Source organism: Ursus arctos, unplaced genomic scaffold, assembly GCF_023065955.2.
Source record: "Ursus arctos isolate Adak ecotype North America unplaced genomic scaffold, UrsArc2.0 scaffold_12, whole genome shotgun sequence".
NCBI lineage: Eukaryota > Metazoa > Chordata > Mammalia > Carnivora > Ursidae > Ursus > Ursus arctos.
In genome coordinates this window covers 52,146,788-52,159,336 of record NW_026622786.1, presented here as the reverse complement: position 1 = coordinate 52,159,336, position 12,549 = coordinate 52,146,788, and the positions used below count along the sequence as shown (strand labels likewise).

Below are 12,549 nucleotides of genomic sequence, written 5' to 3'. Positions count from 1 at the left end.
CAATTGACAATCTTCTTATTTGACATTTGAGTGATATGTTTCCCCTTTCTGTGCTCCCTTTTCTGGCCTCCCAACTCCGTTGTAGTGAGGTTTCCCTTTATTAATTTTCATAGTGGATAACTATACTGCAGTGGTTTTGGGCCTCTGAAAAGAGATAGCAATTCAGACTCCTCTTTGTCCAGCATTTCTTCCTCAAATGCATACTACATTAGATGCTAGTCCAAAGCAGAAAACTGTCCTTTTCTTGAACTAGACTTTATGCTAGTTATTTTAAAAACGTAAGACATTAACTGGTCTGGTGCAAAGGATCTTAGATATTTGTACTTTAGGAGTCAGTAAAATTTTCAAAGAATCAGAGGACTGACAGAGTTGCCAATGTTTAATTTTCTCAGTTGAGGCCACTGAGAAACCAAAGAAAGAAATGCTCAGGCCCCATTACGTTAACTTCATTTCATGGAAGGAAATTTTAACATCCGAAAGAATGATGAGTAGCTATTTTCCTGTTAAGTACAAATGGCAACTATAATCCAGAGCAGAGGATAAAGCCATCAAAATATCTGACATTCTCTACGGAGAGCTGTATACAAAAGTGGTCAGGCACCTCCTTGTGAGAGTAGCAGATGGGTTCTGATACCTACCATTACTCCAGCAACCTCCCAATGCCCATATAATCACTCTGGGTGGGGAGAGGACGGATGTGGAGAGGTTGTGGAGAAGTGAGTTATTGGCCTACTGGAGATGAAAAACTACATGTAGAGATCAGGGGTATCTTTCACAAAAGGAAGGTTAGCTTCTATATCCCTTAGATTCTAGCAAAAGGGATTTAATACAAGAAACTGATTATGTGAATTTTGAATGATGAGAGTGAAAAGGGGTTAGCCAGGTAACCCAAAGAATAGTGAAGTGGCTTCCATTCCTAGGGAAGTGGGGGAGATGGTGTTATGAGATCTAGGCATGCACAAGAGGGTTTACTACCATAGGAGATGGAACCACCAAGGGGTCGCTCTGAAGCTAGTGAGCAGACATTTGCAGGGGGTATTGTGTGGGTGGTCTGAATCTGCCAGAAGGGAGTGCCAAAGTTGTCTCTACTCTTGGACGGAGGAAGAGAGTCCCTTTTCTCCAACTCTTGTCCAGCTTCCTATTCCCATTGTCAGCACCTAAAGGAAGCTAGCTAGGAAGAGAATCTGTAAATGTCGTTTGCAAAGTCTCTGCCCCAGCATCACAGAACAGGGTTTAGAATGATTGGCTTGGGGCTGAAAAATACTAACAAGTAACTGACATAGTATCTCCTTTCTCCATTGATCACTTATGCAGAATACTTTCTGATCTGCTCTTTGTGACTTCTTGAGCGAAGGAGAAAGAGAAATGGAGGGAGATAGCAGGGCAGAGGGAAGAGAGAGTAGCACAGCACCCTATACTCTCACCACTTGGTGTGACAAGGATGCTGGAGCTTATTCTGGATCAAGTGCATTGTGGCCTGAGCCATCTTACCAGTACTTCAGTCAAGAGGGTGGACTATTGCACAAGGAGTTCAATGGAAATCAATGGGGATGGGAGCTGAGGAGACTAGATGTTTATTTTCCCAATGGGAAAACTCCTACTTACCCCTAAGGAGACAACGAGCACTTGGACACCCCTTAGAGAGGGCATCAATATATAGTGCCTTTTTGTTGAAAAAGCAGTGGCACTCAATAGAACCGCAATTAAATGCCCAGTTGAGTAAAAAGACTTTGGCTTCTTTTCATTACTTCTTCCTCTCTGCTGCAATATGGAAAGAAATAGAACCTGAAGAGAAAGGGTAGACCTTTGCCTCTTTCCACTCCATGTCCTAAACACTGGCCACTTAGTGGGCCCACAGAGCCTGGCCATTGAGCTAGGAAAAGAGAAGGAGATGTGATTTAAAGCAGTTACAGGCTGCTGTAAAGGACTCAGCCTGCACTGTTGTTAAGGAAGAGAAAATGGATTTGACATTGCATATGGAAAGCAGTTACTGGAGAAAAATTAAAACTATTACATATCTGTGCCCTATGGAGTTCAGATTGTTCAGTAAATCAGTTACACAGAAATCAAAGTCAAACTTTTGGGCCATCATTTCAGAATAAAGGGCCATCTTTAAATTGGGGGGAAAAAAGCTTTCTTAAAAACTCAAAAATATTGCCCTTATTTTTCTCATTTCTTCATGGTTTGATCTAGCATGTATCCATGATGCTGGATTTTAGAATGTTTATTATTAGTCATTGAAATTTTTATCAGCCAGGGATTACTAGTATTGACAGCTATAACCTGTCAAAAGAGAAATTCACAAGAGTGCTCCAGCAGCAAGAGTCCTTTCCCTCATTTTAGCTTTTAAATCTCAATGGAGAAAGGAGAAAGAAGGAAAGACGAACTTAATGAAGAATACCGTAGTCTTTGAACATAAGATAATGTTACAAAAGAGTAACATAAGCTTAAAAACATCTTTTAGGTGGTAAAATATAAAACCGTAGGAAAACTATTAAAACATGCCAGAAACGGAATGTATAGTCATTCTACTTACTCATCACCTTAGAAATTCTTAGAAATATTTTTTTAATGAGACATATGGTGTTCTGTGTATTGAAAAACAAATTTTGCTAATGGAAGGATAATCTCAAATTAAGAGAACTTGATCTCTTGTCTCCATTCGCCTTAAGTTTGAGGCATTTAAAAACTTCAGTATCTTTTAAAAAGTATTTCTTTTTGTCCTCATCTGATTTGGGAGCATGGTTCCAGAAAACTGATCAACTTAACTTGTATTTCCAACATCAGAAAATGAAGTAAAAATCACTCCATTCACTACTACCTTGAAAAGATGTGAATAAGACCCAATCAGCTACACAGTGATAGGTTAAGAGCCTTGGCTTTAGAACCAGAATGTTCTGGTCTGAACCAGCAGAGAGGGTGACTTTGGGCATATTTTGTTACTGTTCTAAGACTTGATTTCCTCACCTGTCATTGTTATTGTACCCACCTCCTTTGGTTGGTTGCCCTTATGAGACATATTTAAAATCATGTATGTAACATGCTTAAACTGGCATAACTTCTTCATCTATGTTAACCTACAGGAAAGGGAACTGACACTAACAATCAGCAATAAAATGGTTTATACAATCCCTATTCTCCAACATATATGACATGACATTATATATATCATAATATATTATAATATGTAATGTGTTAAATTATATAGTATGATATAATAATACTGTAAATTAATATAAGATTAACATATTATAATCTTCCTCAGAATTCCCAAATAGAAGCACTATTGCCATCAAAGAGTGATGACATAAAACTATTTCCGCCTTATAAAAGCAACTTGAGATAATGACTGCTGACCCTCTTTTCTAAAAGCCGTAAAACCATTTTATAACTCGCATTTACTCATTCATTCCTCGAGCAATTACTTATTGAGAGCTTGCTTTACGTCTGTCACTGTACACGGTACTAGGCACCGAAGGGGGGATACTTTGAAATTGCCGTTGGCTTTGTAAAGATTTTGGAGCAAATCTGTTGTCGGTCAGGGTCCCAGCAGGAAATAGGTTGAACGTGCAAAGGGGTGAAAGAGATGGACTAGTTAATGGAGGTGCTATTTACAAAAGGTGTGGGCAGGGTTGAGGATAAGCAGAAAGGCATGATGAAGTACCACAAGGCTAGCCACAGTCCTATGTCGGAAGGGTGAGGTGGAGACACTAGTAAATGGAACCTAGGGACCTTCGAAGACAGGTGCCTGCAGAGCTGTGACCTAGAGTAGAAGACTTTAGCCATTGCTACACCATGGTCAAAAGAGAGGGACCTTTCTTTCCTTGCCCTCCAGTCTCCTGCCTCTGTTTCCCATTGGCCGAACACAGCCAGGAGCCAGAGGGCTAGAGACCCCGTGGACTATGTCCAGGATGGAAAAGGTGTAGGGGTGGATCTCAATTGGAAAATGAGGAATATCCAGAAAATATCTCTCTTCTCTTTTTTTTCTTGTTTTATATAACAGATGTTGTGTTTTATTTCTGAATATAAAGTAAAAATATTTTTAATATATAACATTTGGAAAGCTGCCTTGTAACTTGAGATCCCGCTTTTTCCTAGCCAGGACATGCTCTCAGTTAAAGACACATAAATTTATCCAGTAAGCTCTCACACTCAAAGTGTCATAAAATAGAAGTTTATTTCCATGGCATAGACCTCTTAAAAGTACTCTTGTTTGCCAGAAGATCTACTGATGTTACCCTGGAACATTTTGTCTTTCTGCCTGTCATAAATTTCCTTAGCATAGCATCTGTCTGCAGGTATCTCACCCTTAGTATATTAAGTTCCGTCCCATATTTTTGCACACCACATTTCTCATCATTATCTCCACTAAACAAATCCTACTTACTATTTAAGGCTAAAAAGAAACTCCCATTTCCTTCTCAAAGCCTTCCCTGAAACCCAGTCCAACTACTTCTTTATTTCAAAGAAGAGTTTTATCTACACATAGGATTTTAGCATTTAATTAAATTCTTTGATTTGCTCATTTTACAAATATTTTTGAGCAGCTACTGTATACCAAGTACATAGTTAATATGTGTACGTTTTTCCTTCCACATTAGACCTAAAATTCTCAAGGACTAGATTTGCTTTGAGCTTCATTTTTTAAAATAATTTTTTTTTTGTATTTGAGTTTAGTTGATACACAATGTGATATTATTTTCAGGTGTATAACATGGTGATTCAACTTCTGTATATGTTATGCTCTCTCATTGCAAGTATAGCTACCATCTGTCACTATATAATGCTATTATAATGTCATTGACTATATTCTCAATGCTGTGCCTTTTATTCCCATAACTTATTCATTCCAGAACTGAAATCCTGTATCTCCCACTCCCCTTCACCCATTTTGCCCACTGCTGCACCCTCCTTCCCTCTGACAACCATTAGTTTGTTCTTTGTGTTTATAGATCTGATTCTGCTTTTTGTTTGTTTGTTTATTCGTCTTTTTTTTTTAAGATTTTATTTATTTATTTGACAGAGAGATAGAGCCAGAGAGTACAAGCAGAGGGAATGGCAGAGGCAGAGGGAGAAGCAGTCTCCTCACCGAGCAGGGAGCCCGATGCACGGCTCGATCCCAGGACCCTGGGGTCATGACTTGAGCCGAAGGCAGATGCTTAACCATCTGAGCCACCCCGGTGCCCCTTCATTTGTCTTGTTTTTTAGATTCCACATATGAGTGACATCATATGGCATTTGTCTTTCTCAGTCTGACTTATTTCACTGAGCCTCATACCCTCCATTTGTTGTTACAAATGGGAAGAGTCACATTCTTTTTTATGGCTGCATAATATTCCGTTGTCTGTGTTTACCACATCTTCCTTATCCGTTTGTCTGTGGGTGGACTCAGTTTTCATTGCAGCGTTATTTACAGGAGCCAAGATATGAAAGCAAACTAAGTATTCTTCATTTGGATCCCATCATACTGTATGTAAGTCTGAGGAGGTGTAGTTAAAGTCTTTATTTCTACTGGGGGAACTTGATCATTGTCTCTCCCTGCTGAAGATAGCTTAGAGATTTCTATTCTAGTTGCAGTGTTTTATCCTATTTGTAAGTGCAATTCCTACCAAGCAAAATCGATGTAAGGTAAAAAGTAAACTTTGCCTTATAGACTTTTCCTACTAGTTTAGTATATGAAGCCATTTATTAGAGATCACTTTGGTGTTCTTATTTTTTTCCAGACCCACACTCTATTATGATTTTTTGAAATCAACTGCAAATAACATTTGCACTGTGATAGTCCCTTCCTTCCTCCCTCCCTCCCCCTTCCCTCCCTCTTTCCTTCCTTCCTTCCTCCCTCCCTCCCCCTTCCCTCCCTCTTTCCTTCCTTCCTTCCTTCTTTCCTTCCTTCCTTCCTTCCTTCCTTCCTTCCTTCCTTCCTTCCTTCCTTCCTTCCTTCCTTCCTTCCTCCCTTTTTGAAAGAGATACACAGAGAGAGCAAGAGTATGAGTGGTGGCAGAGGGAGAGTGGGAGAGAGAATCTCAAGCAGGCTCCATGCTCAGCATGGAGCCTGATGTGTGGCTTGATCTCATGACCCTGAGACCATAACCTGAGACAAAATAAACAGTTGGACACTTAACTGACTGAGCCACCCAGGTGCCCTGCATCTTGATAGTACTGATGCTAAATTTACCAGTTACATGTGTTTGCACCGTGATGTGACATAATGCTGCATGCATTTTATTAACTGTGCAAGTTTATTCAGCACTCTCCTAATAGATATTTAAAAGACCACAAAATTTACCATCTATCTATGGCGTAAGACTTAAGTCCTAGCCTGTCACTGTTCCTTAGTTTCTTCACCCAAGATAAGTAGATATAATTTACCTTACAAAAAGATGGCCCACCAAATATATGACACATTAAGTTTTGTAGAAATAAAATAACTTAAAAAATAAGTTAATATTCTTATGTATTTTGTGTGTCTTTATTCTATGCATATATAAAAAATACATATATTAATATATTGTATATAATATAATGACATAATATATAATAATATATAATAAAATATACATGAAATGTGTTTTGGCTTATAAAATGATACATGACAAAAAATTTGGAAAATACTGGAAAAGAAAGAAAAACGTCTTATAGAACTCTTAACATGATGTCCACTGTTACCATTTACACAGCTTTTTAAGTATTTTTCTATGGTTTTATTTTTACAGAATTATAATCGTTGGGTATATCTAATTCTGTATCCTGAATGTAAAACTTAAATTTTGAATCTTGCCTTTTTAAAAAACTTAAGAGTATAAACTTTTTTTTCCCCAGATTTTACCTTCACTCAAGATTGAAGATCCCTATGTGATAAAATATTGTCTACTTTTGTTAGGTGTCAAGGAACCTTTGAATAAAAGCTCTAAAGTTCTGGCTACTCCTGTTTGGTCAGCATTAGAAAAGTTCAGTCATTCCTTGGTGTATGCTGAGGAAATTGTTTTCCTTGCCATATTGAATCAAACTCCTGAAAAACCTATGGGATTCTCTCCCTAGAACACTTACAGACAAAGGCAAAGTTTCTCCCTCCCCCACTCTCTTATCCACTCTGTCTGTTCTGCTGCCAACTCCTGCATAATATAGTCAAATTATGTGTTAGAAATTCAACCCTGGTTTCCTGGGTGATGGTACAATGCCACTGCTTAGTATTCCTAGTCACATAGCTACAATTCCATCATGCTCTTAATCTATATATATCTTCATGTTCGAGAAGCAGACTTTTCAAATCAGGCATGTATTAAGAGTTTAAATGCACAGAGTGAGAAAACATAGGAGCTTCTTGAGCTCAGCCATGATGCAGGACATTTTTTTACCAAGATTTTGAGAAACCACCGTATGGACTGACGCGTCTTGGATTCGATGGATTCTGTAGGATCTCTTTTCCAGTTCAGTTCTGCAAACGTAATTCTTTATATTCTCTTGCAGACTACTGGATGCCTAAACTTTAAATTTGGACCTTTTTTAAAAGCGTGGGTTTTCAAAACAAGAGATTAGTTTTTCTCTGGAGTTGTACAACCAGGGTGCGCCCTTAAATTTTGGTAACGTCATTGAGGTTCTTTATTTCTGAAGTGGCTTTCAATGATCTGCACAAAACAAATGTCATGAATTGCAGCATTTCTTCTTCAGAATGGCCAGGTTTGCGTGATCTAGACCAAGGAATTCTAGCTTTATCTAATTAAAATTTCTCTGTGATAAATATTTGCCTATGTGCTTATACATATAAGAGATTTAAACTGATGGTAAAATTGAAATTAAGGGTTTTTTTTGGTGATGTATATTTTCTGTACTGGTTTGTTTTTCTTTCTTTCTTTCTTTTTTTTTTTTGACCATAATATCAAAGCCTTGTGTTCCTTAAATTCTAAATCTGCCATCTTTTAACCGTGTTACCTTGGTCCAATTATTTTTCTGGTCATTTGTTCCCTCATTAGGAAAAATAAATGAAAATAGTCTCACAGACTATTATGGGGATTAAATGAAATATTGTACGAGAAAGTATAAAGCCCTTCACAAATATGTATTATTTCTATATTCTTAATGATCATGGATTATTTGGGAGCCTAAGTGTTACCCTCTATTCTTTTCTCTCCTGAGTAGCTTTGCACTGATTTCTTGGATTTTTGTGTTTTGTGACCCTCTTTTCTCACATATCAGATTGAATTGTCTTGGGAAATTGTGATATTTACTTGTACATGTACATTGCATACATTCAAATGTTAGTTTGGAGAATACAAAGAAGCCATGTATTTGTATTCAGCTAAGGATACTGAGCTCTTTTTTGTGTATGTGTCTCTTTTTTTCCCCCCTGTAGGTCTTTTGTCAGCAAAACTGTGCTGAACAACAGACATCCTAAGAGGGGATATTTTTCACCTCTATAATGAAGAAAAGCAGAAGTGTTATGGCAGTGGCGGCTGATGACGTAAGTTCCAAAAGTCAGAGTTGCTCGATCCTACCCACTTTTTGTCTGCTCAAAGAAGAAGCTGCTCCCTGATTTTATCCAAACGGCGGGCAAGGTTGTTGAACACCACCACTTGGTCACTAGTTGTTTCTGTGACCCAGGCGTCGCCGGCACCTGGACCCATATTTCTGCAAGGTAGACAGCAGGAACCCTGCCCTTTCTGCAGCTTGGAGATGGGTGCAGGTTGAGGTTTATGGTCTCATGCACAAAACCCCCAGTCTCTGAAGGATGCCCACCGTCTAGCTCTTAGAAACTCCGCTTCCTATGCTGCCTGCCTTATCAGTTCCCTGATGACTTTCTTCCCTGTCGTTACCCAGGTACAGCTAATCCTTGAGGGTCACCTCCTATGGCAGGGTGTTTGACAACTGCTTGTAAGAAGCTTGTGATGTACGTGTCCTGTAGGTCTTGGCTACTCAAGTGTGATCCTCAAGGCAGCAGCATTAACGTTGCCTAGCTGTTTATTAGAAATGCAGAATCTTAAGCTACATCTCAAACCAACAAATCAGACCGTATTTTAACAAGATCCCAGGGTGGCTAGATATATGCGTTCTTTTAGAAACTTTGCCCCAGGGGCGCCTGGGTGGCACAGCGGTTAAGCGTCTGCCTTCGGCTCAGGGCGTGATCCCGGCGTTCTGGGATCGAGCCCCACATCAGGCTCTTCCGCTATGAGCCTGCTTCTTCCTCTCCCACTCTGCCTGCTTGTGTTCCCTCTCTCGCTGGCTGTCTCTATCTCTGTCGAATAAATAAATAAAATCTTAAAAAAAAAAAAGAAACCTTGCGCCAGGTCATCTGAAGAAGTCTGTAAACTCACCATCTCATGACTTTGCATCCGTTGCAGCTGAGATTAATTATCTCCTTTGTTTTCAATTGACCAGTCCCCTATTAGTGTGTCTTTAATTGTCCAGTTTTTACTCAGTTTTTGTTTGTAATTGAGCTAAAAATCATAGGCCACCAATCTGATGTGCAGAAGGAAGGGGGGGAGGAAAGAGAAGTAATTTTCCTTGCTTTCTGTAATAACTCATCTTGTTGTTAAGCTCCTGGTTCAACAGATGGGGAGGAGCTGGGAGGAACCTGAACTTGCCAATTAATGTAAAATTCTGTCTTTTGGGTAAATACTCTGTCTAAGGATTTCTCCCAGTTCTTACTCCTTCCCTTTAGTCACATGGCATTGGGCAAAGGGACTTAACATTAATTAACATTATAGTAATAGATGTGTGATATTGTCCTTATCTTGTATTGTCCTCTTTCCACTAGCATCTACTGTTGTTCAGTGGAGGAACAGCTCATTTCCCCAGGTCTTCGGTTGTCAAGTCTCTGTCCTTGGTCCAGTGCTGCTTAGGCATGTCACAGTACCAGGTGATGATTGCTGTCACTGAGAGCAGTGCACCTTCTTCGTGTGCTGTGATTTTGACCTTCTCCCCCACTTCCTGGACTCTTCACCTAACCTCTCAGTGGGGGACTCTGTTTGCTTAAAAGCTTTGCTTTCTGTCTAGCCCTTACCTTTGGTCTGCTCACTGCATGGATTTCTGGTCCCTTTGCCTCATGCTGAAGCAAATCTCTTAGCAGGCAAGCTGAGGCTAATTCTCAGCTTCTTTCTGTGTCCCTATAGGTGCTCGTGGGAACTTCTTGGAGCCACAAGTCCAGAGGGAGACTTAGCTATGTTATGAGGCTCTTGCCCTCCAAAACAAATCTCTTTGCCTTTGCCATTTCTACTCTTGATTAGTGTTCTAGTCTGATCACCTGTGACAAAATTCCTTTCTTTATTTCCCCCTTCTCTGCTCCCTGACCACAAGGAAACTTCCCTTAACTCATATTCTGAGTTCTCAGTACTCATGGTAAAAAGTGATGTTCATATTTTCATGCTCTGCTCTGGACATCTAAAGGGAAACTTCTGGAATTTAGAAATTATTTTTCTTAAAAAAAAAAAAGCTTGAGATTGTCTCTTAAATACTATCTGTATAGTGTATGCTACAAGATTCTATTTTTTTGGAAGAATAAGCAATGCCTTCTAGCTATAGAAGATGGACAGCCATTCTTTCTTTTTCACTGCATCCTTACCATAATAATCCCTATCCTCCCTTGAGGCAGTTGGTTGCCAGTCAAGGGACAAAAGATAGGGATTGTTGCGTTCAAGAAAGAATGTGCAAAAAAGAAAAGCACATTCAGAGAATATTAAACCTACCAGAGTGGATAATTTTTTTTTTAAGATTTTATTTATTCATTTGACAGAGATAGAGACAGCCAGCGAGAGAGGGAACACAAGCAGGGGGAGTCGGAGAGGGAGAAGCAGGCTCCCAGCGGAGGAGCCTGTTGCGGGGCTCGATCCCACAACGCCGGGATCACGCCCTGAGTGGAAGGCAGAAGCTTAACAACTGAGCCACCCAGGCGCCCCACTGAGCCACCCAGGCGCCCCCAGAGTGGATAATTGTTACCTAGATTTGCACTGTCCAGCCTGGTAGCCACTAGCCTCACCTGACTCTTAAGCACCCATCTGAATGGAGATGTGCTCTAAGTGTAAAAATAGGTCTTGGATTGGGAATATATAACAGTACAAATAGAAAAGAATGTAAAGTATATCATTAATAATTTTTGATAGAGATTGCATTTTGTAATGACAATATTTTGGATATGCTAGTTTAAGTAAAATATACTATTAAAAGTAATTTTACCTGTACCTTAAAATAATGTAACATGTCAACTATACTCACATTTTTTAAAAAAAATTCACCTGTTTCTATTTTACTTTTTTAATGTGGCTACTAGAAAATTTAAAGTTTCAGTTAGGACACTTGGCTCCCACTTGTGGCGTGCACTTTATTTCTAGTGGGGACTGATGACCTGGAGCTGTTCCTAGTGCGCCTTGACTCTGAGTACAGCGCGGAAGCTCGTAGTTATGGTTACACACAGTACCTCCTCCCTCACCACAAGAGCAACTGAGCAGATTTCATGTTTTGTGTACTGCATTCTTGAAGTAAGTCTTCACCCTTAAGTCAGGGAGATTTTATCATATTTCCATTTATTTGAATTCAGCAAACATTTAGTGATTTAAATATTCACCGAATATTAATATAGCACCTGTTATCTTCCAAGTACTAGTTAGGTTCTAGAGATTCAATAGATAGTGTTCCTATCCCTTTGAAGCTTATATTCCAGAGAGGAGGGGAAAAAATCAATAGATTATAAAGTAATCCCAGGTATGATAAAGGCTGTACAGAAAAATGAAGTTGGTCAGCGGGTAAAGAACGCTCGGCTGGTGAGAATAGAATGTTTATGGAGGGATACTGTGAGGAGATGTCATACAGACCTAGAGGACATATGGGCAGTGAGGGAGGGAGCCCTCTGAAGAGGGAAGAGCATTTCTTTTCTTTTGCCTTGCCTTTTCTTTCTTTCTTTCTTTCTTTCTTTCTTTCTTTCTTTCTTTCTTTCTTTCTTTCTTTCAGAAAAGAACATTTCTGGTAAAGGGAACGACATATGCAAAGGCTTTTACCACATGTAAGACACTATGTTTAGCTCTGTCGCAATAAGCAAATGGATGACTGTGACTACTATGTTTGCATACAGTTATTTGCAGTACACAAATACCTTTAATAGAAGACAAAATATGGTGAATGACTTAGGAACAGTATGCATTAAGTACTTTGCATTTGGCAAGTAAGTCCCAGAAGTGAGGGGCAAATTCAGTGCTGTTCAGGTATTGAACACAAGCAGTTAATTATGACCATAGGGATTACAGAATAACTTAAAGAGATGGGACTTGCTGGTTTGGGGAGGACTTGAAAAGGGGAAAATGGCTAGAGAGAGTAGGAAAGAAAAACCAGGAAATATGTGTGTGGGTGATACAGACACACACAGACATATACACACAGAAAGAGAGAGGGGCTGATTTTATATATAAAATGTATTATTTACCTCTGGGCACCTACTCATAATTGACGGTGATTGCCTATGATAAAACTACGTTTTTCAAAGACAACGTCACTTTTGTTATTGTCTCATGGAGCATCCTGATATTTAGTCTTCATAGCGTCCCTAAGTGTCACTTGATGCTTCCC

The 12,549-nt window shown here is 39.3% G+C and overlaps 1 protein-coding gene across 2 annotated transcripts in view; it reads left to right on the top strand.

The window, feature by feature from the left end:
- Window positions 1-12,549, top strand: part of PDE4B (phosphodiesterase 4B) — a 521,515-nt gene that overhangs the window by 89,961 nt on the left and 419,005 nt on the right. For both annotated transcript variants that reach the window (XM_044383764.3, XM_057310592.1), the window contains exon 2: window positions 8,351-8,458. In XM_044383764.3, coding sequence (XP_044239699.1) covers window positions 8,417-8,458 — 42 coding nt within the window. In that variant the 5' untranslated portion in view covers window positions 8,351-8,416. The remainder of the gene's footprint in view (window positions 1-8,350; window positions 8,459-12,549) is intronic.